The sequence below is a fragment of the Tupaia chinensis genome, unplaced genomic scaffold (genome assembly GCF_000334495.1).
Source record: "Tupaia chinensis unplaced genomic scaffold, TupChi_1.0 Scaffold000093_1, whole genome shotgun sequence".
Lineage (NCBI taxonomy): Eukaryota > Metazoa > Chordata > Mammalia > Scandentia > Tupaiidae > Tupaia > Tupaia belangeri.
Genome location: NW_006159555.1, coordinates 12,239,010 through 12,246,938, shown reverse-complemented (window position 1 = coordinate 12,246,938; position 7,929 = coordinate 12,239,010). Strand labels below are relative to the sequence as shown.

The 7,929-nt window shown below is 50.9% G+C and overlaps 2 protein-coding genes across 4 annotated transcripts; one reads left to right on the top strand and one right to left on the bottom strand.

Annotated features, from left to right (window-relative positions):
* The first annotated feature begins 934 nt into the window (after positions 1 to 934).
* Positions 935 to 4,738, top strand: ARHGEF39 (Rho guanine nucleotide exchange factor 39). 3 transcript variants are annotated; one of them, XM_027769837.1, is made up of 9 exons: positions 935 to 1,107; positions 1,312 to 1,406; positions 1,658 to 1,778; positions 2,039 to 2,157; positions 2,855 to 2,925; positions 3,167 to 3,295; positions 3,456 to 3,685; positions 4,171 to 4,219; positions 4,410 to 4,738. In XM_027769837.1, the coding sequence occupies exons 1-8, from the start codon at positions 970 to 972 to the stop codon at positions 4,204 to 4,206; spliced, it is 939 nt and encodes a 312-aa protein (XP_027625638.1). In that variant the 5' UTR covers positions 935 to 969; the 3' UTR covers positions 4,207 to 4,219; positions 4,410 to 4,738. The 3 variants fall into 3 exon arrangements, with proteins under 3 accessions (XP_027625638.1, XP_006143237.1, XP_006143239.1); XM_006143175.3 differs by having other exon boundaries at positions 4,131 to 4,219; positions 4,410 to 4,736; XM_006143177.3 differs by lacking the exons at positions 4,171 to 4,219; positions 4,410 to 4,738 and having other exon boundaries at positions 3,407 to 3,673.
* Positions 4,739 to 5,027: 289 nt separating this feature from the next.
* CCDC107 (coiled-coil domain containing 107) lies at positions 5,028 to 7,498 on the bottom strand. The gene is made up of 6 exons (XM_006143178.3): positions 7,341 to 7,498; positions 7,110 to 7,261; positions 5,752 to 5,812; positions 5,563 to 5,653; positions 5,354 to 5,466; positions 5,028 to 5,268 (listed from the first exon to the last, which is right to left on the bottom strand). The coding sequence occupies exons 1-6, from the start codon at positions 7,444 to 7,446 to the stop codon at positions 5,054 to 5,056; spliced, it is 738 nt and encodes a 245-aa protein (XP_006143240.2). The 5' UTR covers positions 7,447 to 7,498; the 3' UTR covers positions 5,028 to 5,053.
* Positions 7,499 to 7,929: the final 431 nt, after the last annotated feature.

Below are 7,929 nucleotides of genomic sequence, written 5' to 3'. Positions count from 1 at the left end.
TGTAGTATATGCCATTTGTTGGTGACTGAAATGTCATATGCAACACATGACTATACATATGTGCAGTGTCTTCAAAAAGTGCGTGGAACTGTGCGTTGGAAAAAACCTATGGATTTCACCTTTTTTTTTTTTGCTTGTACCTTAATTCCATTTGTCTCATAAACTTTTAAAGTACTTTTGTATATTGTCCACATAACTAATTCTTTAGAATGCATTCCTAGACATGGACTTGCAAGGTCTAGAAAGTAGGCACAGTTTCAGATTTTTGACACATACTATTAAGATGGCACTGCCAATTTATGCTTCAGGGCTACTGCCAGTTTTTCAAAAGCCTAAATATGGAAAATCTGGTCCATTTTAGTTTTTATTAGACAGCACAGACTAATCAATGCCACGCTTTGCCTTTGGCCAGAATTACAGCAATTCTAAAGCACATTAGTTATTGACACCTGCTGACCAGAAGCTGGGCTGTCAGGTTTTGGATCAATATGAAATGAGAAACTGGGCTAGGACTTTAAAACCTACTAACTTTTGCCCATGGGCCCAACAATTTAAACCTTGTGGTCTGTGACTGGAAATAGTTAAAGCACAGACCCCTGGGGTCTGGCATGAGTCCTGGACAGAGTATGTACCAGGATTATTGCACCCGTCCCAATTCGACAGATGAGGCCCTGCCAGCGTCTGCACCCCTAACCTTCTGAATCAAAGTTTGGGCTGCTGCCCCAACTTAGTGCCACTCAGAGTAAGGCCACAGGCTCGCCCCATTTGGCGTGGTCCGGCCAAGCACCGCGTACTTACTGCACCGCCTTAGCACTACCCGGTGTTGAGGCGGAGACCCGCGCCGTGGCCGGCTGACCGCCGCGCATGCTCAGTGCCCAGTGCTCGCCTTCCTCCGGGCCCGCCTCCTGAGCGGTTGGAATTTGAATCTCTCGCGGGCTGCGGCGGGAGGTGTTGACCACTCATCCCAGCATGGAGAGCCCCGGCCCCCGTGCGCGGTGCCCGGTGCTAGAGCAGCGAGCACGTTGGGAGCGGAAACGTGCCTGTACCGCCCGGGAGCTGCTGGAGACCGAGCGGCGCTACCAGGAACAGCTGGGGCTAGTGGCCACGGTGCGAGCTGGTCGCACCCTCCCCGTGTAGGGCGGGAAGCCCAGGGTGTGGGAGCGTCTCTGGGAAGTCTGTGACCCGGAGTTGGGTCTTGGCTGCCCGCCTGCATGCAGGGAGCGTGGGCACATTTCCACAGTCTTTGAGTGCGCCTTGGCGGTAGCCTTCTCTTCCTTAAGAGTAGGACACCACTCTTCTCTCTTTCTGCAGTACTTCTTGGGGATCCTGAAGGCCAAGGGGACTCTGCGACCACCAGAGCGCCAGGCCCTGTTTGGGTCGTGGGAGCTCATCTACGGCGCCAGCCTGTGAGTGTTAGGGGCGCAGGGAGAGGGAAGGAAGGAGAGCCCGGGCCTCTGGCAGTGCTTGGAAGGAGAGACTCAGGTTTATACGGAGAGTCTGCCAATGACCTCCCCGGTGACCTTGGCCCAGTACCTTAACCTGCCCATTTCTGTGTCTGTAAAATGGGGTAATAGCCCTACCTTCAGGGCAGGGCTATGAGGATACACGAGCGTGCTTGATTCTTGGGGTGCTCTTTTTATTGTTCTGGTCCACACAGAGAGCTGCTTCCTTTCCTGGAAGGAGGGTACTGGGGACAGGGGCTGGAGGGTTTCTGCCCCCATCTGGAGCTCTACACCCTGTTTGCTGCCAATGCAGAGAGATCCCGGACCACCCTACAGGTAACCAAGAGATGCCTTAAAATCCATTGTCGCTTCCTCTGGCCCCTTACAGCTTCTCTTCTTCTGGAGGCCCAAGCTTTATTCATAGTTTCTGCATTTTTAGAGCTCTGTGGGTGCCCACATCTATGCCAAGTACCTGTAAGGAGACAGGGTTTCTCTCAGGAGCACACCTCACCAAAGGCCGGGGACGTGTGCACAGATGAATGCAACGTGAGAAGTGACTTTTCTCCCTGTTGCCAACCCTTTGCCCCTCACACCAGGAGCAGCTAAAGAAAAACAAACGTTTCCGGAGGTTTGTGAGGCTTCAGGAAGGCCGCCCTGAGTTTGGGGGCCTTCAGCTCCAGGACTTGCTCCCTCTGCCTCTGCAGCGGCTCCAGCAGTGAGTGAACTCTTGACTGGGGCCATTTTCTCTCTCTGAGTCTATTTCAACCCCTGGCCTGGTCCCTGGGCCACATTGCTCCAAGGGTAAATGTGGACCCACTGGAGTACCCAGGGGCTGCAGCTGCAAGACCTCAGTTGGGACTGTGGAATTCTACATTGAAGGGAGGAGGGCCTGAGACCGAGTACCTGGAAAAGTTTAAGGGGCCAGCCTAGTTTAGAATATGTCCCTGTGGATGGGTTAAGGGCTTATAGTCAGGTTGTCTGAAGCATCCTCCTTAGGTTATTTTTTAAAGAATTATTTAACTTTATTTATTTATTTAAATTTGACCAGGGAGAGGGAGAAAGTGAGAAAGCAAGCTGCTAGATCCAGGACTCAAACCGCAGTCGACCATGTGGAAGTCTCGGTGCCTTTAGCCACCATGCCACCTGCGCCCCCCCCCTCCCTTAGGTTATTAACTTTCATCTTGAAACCTGGTCTCTAAAACTGTGGTCCGTCTGCATTCACCCTTCATTGTTGAATGGAAGAGGGCTATGTGAGCCAGGTTCTGAGTCCCAGATGAAGGAAGGGTTCACCAGTCAGATGCAGATCTTCCCTGGCCTTGCTACTAAAGTTGGTGCAGGGGTGATATGTCAGGCAGAAGGAATTTTACCTACCTCTACTTCCCCCTCAGAGACTTCCAACTGTCCATTTCCAGGTATGAGAACCTTGTTGTGGCTTTGGCTGAAAACACAGCTCCCAACAGCCCTGACTACCAACAGCTCACACGTAGGTTCTTATTCCTCTGCAACCAGGCAGAAGGCTCCCTCTCCTGTATCCCTTTCTGGTTCTGACCTCCAACAAGGTGTAGTATGTTCCTGTCTTCCACTGATAGGTGGTATATAATGTCCTGCCCACTCTTCACAAAGTCAGGCCCCCCACTCTGGTCCCTTGCAGAATAGCCTTCCACCACCTCCAGTCACCCAAAGTAAAAACTGTATTGGGAGTGAGGTAGGGGATGTTGTTTCAGGGGCTGCTCGGCTGATAAGTGAAACTGCCCAGAGAGTCTATGCCATTGGTCAGAAACAGAAGAACGACCAGCACCTCCAGCGTGTCCAGGCTTTGCTCAGTGGACGCCGGGCAAAGGGGCTTACCTCAGGTAATCTGCATATCTCCCTCCCATCCTTAACTGCCCCGTTCTTATCCCTTTTCCCTTTTTTGTAGAACCAGCACAAACCGTCTTACTTGCTCAGCCTACCCTTCCTTCTAGTCCCATGGATCCTAGAGCTGCACCAAAATAATGGGTCTCCTGCTCCCAGGGCGTTGGTTCCTCCGCCAGGGCTGGCTCTTGGTGGTGCCTCCGCGAGGGGAGCCTCGGCCCCGCATGTTCTTCCTCTTCTCTGATGTGCTACTCATGACCAAGCCTCGGCCCCCATTGCACCTGCTGCAGAGTGGCACCTTTGCCTGCAAGGCCCTCTACCCCATGATGCAGTGTCAGCTCCGCAGGGTCTTTGGCCACTCAGGAGGCCCTTGTGGTGGACTGCTCAGCGTAAGTACTAGGACTGGCTTGGGTCCCTTTTCATTGGAACAGAGCTATCTACCTTTTTTTGGGGCGGGGGGAGGTTTTTGCTATAGGGCACGTGTGCTCGCCAGACAGAAAGTGAGAAATCACTCCCCAGTGGGGATGGCCACGCCACAATCCCTTCTCCTCCATCCTCCTCTCGGGATCTTGGGCACGGATGTACACGCGTCTGGCGTGAGTATAAGCCACCGGGTCCAGGATTCGAACTGCAGTCGACTACATGGGAGTCCAGCGACATAGCCATTATGCTAACTGCTGGTCCCAGAGCTGTCTACCTTGAGAGGATAGCCAGGGCTCAGGCTTCGTATCTGGTTCTCATCTCATACCTGAATTACCTCCATGGAAAGAGGAAGTGTCAGCATTAGCCTGGAGCTTTCTGGGCCATACACTAAGCGATGGTCTCTCCCCTTAGCTGTCCTTCCCCCATGAGAAGCTATTGCTTATGTCCACAGACCAAGAGGAACTGTCACGCTGGTACCACAGTCTGACTGTGGCTATCAGGTAAGTTGTGTCTTCCCTCAGGAGGAGTACTATGATGAGGCCCATATACGGCAATAAACTCAGGAGACAGTTCTGAGCCCGTCTCATGTCCTATGTCTGTCTGAGACACCTCCACCCACCCTCAACCTCAGGTGATTTTTGTCTGAATAGAGTGCTCGTGCCATTACTGAACTTTACTGTCTTTCCACAGCAGCCAGAAGAACTAAAGAAATCTACACATTCCAGAACTCAAGATTCTTCAGGGATAGGTCAGAGCCAGAAGTACAAAGGAATCCTCTAAACAAAACACAGAACCCTTCATGGGACATTGTGTATTTGCCTAGGATCAAACTATGACAGGTCATTTGACCAGCTCTTCAGAATCAGGAAACTGAGTCTGACCCAATTACACTTCGGCTGAACCAGCCCCTAACACACATGAAGGGATCTGGGATTGATAAGCCCTTTGGCCAGTCATTTATCAAGGTTGCAGCTTTATAATCGTGGCTATTTTGTGTTATGTATAGTTTTTATAATTTATTTTCCCACTGGATTTCAGTAAAGTTTTGGATTTTTTTTTTTTTCAAAGTTCTTTCTGTCTCAACTTTGCACAAGGAAGGGTATTTCTCTGCCCTGAAGGCTGGCGTGCTGGTAACCTCAGGAATATGAGGTACAGAACTGGAGCTCCCTCTGTCTTCTCTCTCTCACACTGGAAGGCAGCCTCTTTTTATCCAAATAAGGGAAGCTTTTCGAGAAGGCCTCACTGGCCTTAGGCACCTAGTATGGATGTGTGTACAACCAGCTGGGGTAGAACAAGCGCACAGGAGCATCCAGTCACAAGGACAAATTGCTTTATTAAACCTTCAGCTGCACCGCCCCCAGAGCCCCCACCCCGTGACTGGGGCCCTTTGCCGCAGCCTTGCTGCATCTTCTCCTTAGCCCTTGCTCCACTTTCCGGGAAGTAGCCAGGTTCCATGTCTCTGTACTCCAGTGTATGGACTCCTCACAGGCCTCACTGTCAGCAGCTTCCTTCTCTATACGTAAGTCTTCAGGAAAGAGTAAGGTGGCCTCTGTGAGGGAACAGATAAGGCATGTTCTATTTGCAGGTCCTTTGTCTACATATCCATCAAACTCACCTCCCACCCGGCCATTTACCTGGTTCTGGAACCTCTACACCCTTGTCTGGCTTGCTGTCTTGCATCAGCTGATGGATAGTCTGTAGATTTGTGTTCAGAAGCTCCCGCTGTGCTCCAGCCAGAGTAGTCACACTGCAGAAATGTTCACTCAGGGGTTGCCCAATCTGTGTTCTGATTCCTCCCAACTGCCACAAACTTCCCACAAATCCACAGGCTCACTGCTCTCACCGCTCAAAGATAGGGTCCAGCTGCGCCATCAAACTGTTCAGGTGCTGCTCTGTCTGGGCCAGCACTTGTGTCAGCTGGGCCAGTTGTTGCTCTGTAAGTAAGGGAGAAAAGGCAGCAATGGTTAAGTTCTGCTGTCCCCTAAGGGCCCCCCCTCCCCATAAGCACAGAATAGACTTCCATAAAACCCACCTGACTGCGCTGATTCCTTCTTGCCTGCCTCCTCTTGGAGAACTGCGGCCTCATCTTTCCCCTGTTGTGGAAGAAGAAAAGGGCAATACTGCAGACGAGGTTCTCTTCATTACCTCCATCTCCAAAGCCAGTAAGGAGAGGAGCATGACTGAGGTAGACAGAGCTATTGGGTTTTTACTTCAGAGACTCAGTCTAGGTCAGCTCCTCACCCAGGACATGAAGCAACGTGTAAGACACCCACACTGCTGAAACAGTTCCAGGAATGAGCAACTCTCCAGTTTAGTGATCATTAGATAGTATCCATACATACTCAAGTTCAAATTTGTCCTCCATTTATCTTTTACACATGGTGCTAATTAGAGCCTTAAATAATATCTCCTCGACACGATGCCCCTCAGGAATTTGAAAACTGGTCACATACCCATTCCCTTCCCTGTGTCTTCTAGCTTAATATCTTGTCTCCAGTCTGTGCTTATTTCACATGGTTTTCTCTGGGTGCTTTAAGGAGCATGTCATGCTCTGAAAGCAGTGCCCAGAAAGAAGTAAAATTATCCAGGGCTGTTCTGATTAGCAGGTGAAACACAATGCCTGTTTCTGGCATTAATTTGGGACATGGGTTGTCATACTATACAATGAACATAATAGTCAGCTGGAATGCCTAAGTCTCTTTCATAGGTACCGCTGCTAAATTATATTCCTTCCAGACAGTACTTGGAACCAAGAATAGAATTTATCAATCTACCCTTAATTTCCTGGTGAGATTCAGTTCCTCATCCCAGCCTGTCACCTCTTCTTGGAGTCATTATTAGCTATCTCTTCTAGTTTCCTGTGTCCGAATTAGTTCTGCCCTCTAGTTCCTAATGCAAGTAAGTGATAGGGTCAAGGTTAAAGACAGCCCTGGGAGGTACCACTTGCCATTTCAAGTTTCAATCCAACCCAAATGCACTACTGTCAGTTCACATTTCAGGGCCTCATTCCCAAGGAGAAAATGAGACTGCTTGGTGTCTTGAACTCTGGCTGCTCCAATTGACCACTTGTGCCAAGGTTGGAACCTCGTCAGGAACCACACTTTTGTAGTAAAGTTGTTACCTGGGTTCAAATCCCAACTCACCAGTTACTAGCTCTGGATGGTCTCAAGCATTGGATTATGGGAGGATTAAACGTGGTCACTAACAATTCACCACGCACCCTACGTATGTATTACCTCGCCGGATCTTCAGTATAACTACTTATTGTTGGAAAGCCAAGAACTACCGTCTTCATTTTAAGGACAGGAAGCAGTGTCTTGTTTTTGGTACCATAGCGCCCCCACGGGAGATTCAGGCCCAGGGCTCCCCCAACCCCTGGTAGTCCAGCACCTGCAAACACTTGTACAGCACAAACGCGACGATGGCTGCGGTATACAACGCCCTCCAAGGCAGCGCCCCGCCCCGGGCCCGCTCGCGCTGGTCCTTCGGCGGAGACTGCCGCCGAGGTTCCGTGGCCCCAGGGCCGACCTGGGCTTGGTCCCCTGCAGAGGAAGGGCAGATAGCTTAAGGTCTGGGACTAGTGGGCAGTCCCAGACTCCCTCCAGCAGCCCTTGCTGGTACCTGGGTGTGCCCGGAGATCAGGGCTGGGGCGGTCTCCGAGGACCACCGGCAGCGCAGATACAAGGAGCAGCGCCAGTAAACCCGACAGCCACACGCCGTCGGCCATTGCTGGCCGGCGGTAGGGTTTAGGCGGCGCCCTGGCGTATCAGTGCGCACGCGCACTCACGTGAGTCCCGCTCTGAGCCTCCCGCAAAGGCCACGCCCACTCAACGGGAGGAGCCAGTGTATATTTGCATAAGGCCTTGTCTGACTTTCTTTAGTTAGTTCATTTCTTATCTATCTAGCTATCCTATTAGCTATAATGCCTCCGAAACTCTAGAGTATTAGGAATAATTTCCTTACAGTGTATGCCTCCGAAACTCTAGAGTATTAGGAATAAGTTACTTACAGAAATGTTTTTTAATGCCAAGGCATCAATTTCCTCACCCTAAGCGTAAAATAGCGTTCTTTCCAGACCAATAAATAGGCAGATTCCGGCCGCTTACGACAGCTTGTGCTGAAGGCCTGTTTCCTAGGCTACGTACGGGGGACTGGTTCCCGATTTGTGCCTAGGGGAAAGTCCCCGGACCTTGGGCAGAGAGTGCCGCGT

Coding starts and splice junctions, on each gene's coding strand:
- ARHGEF39 (XM_006143175.3), top strand. CDS start 970: ATGGAGAGCCCCGGCCCCCGTGCGCGGTGCCCGGTGCTAGAGCAGCGA. Junction 2,158..2,854: donor CCTCTGCAGCGGCTCCAGCA/GTGAGTGAACTC, acceptor GTCCATTTCCAG/GTATGAGAACCTTGTTGTGG. Junction 2,926..3,166: donor TGACTACCAACAGCTCACAC/GTAGGTTCTTAT, acceptor ATGTTGTTTCAG/GGGCTGCTCGGCTGATAAGT.
- CCDC107 (XM_006143178.3), bottom strand. CDS start 7,446: ATGGCCGACGGCGTGTGGCTGTCGGGTTTACTGGCGCTGCTCCTTGTA. Junction 5,813..7,109: donor TGCTGTACAAGTGTTTGCAG/GTGCTGGACTAC, acceptor CTTCCACAACAG/GGGAAAGATGAGGCCGCAGT. Junction 5,269..5,353: donor TGTAGAGGTTCCAGAACCAG/GTAAATGGCCGG, acceptor GTTCCCTCACAG/AGGCCACCTTACTCTTTCCT.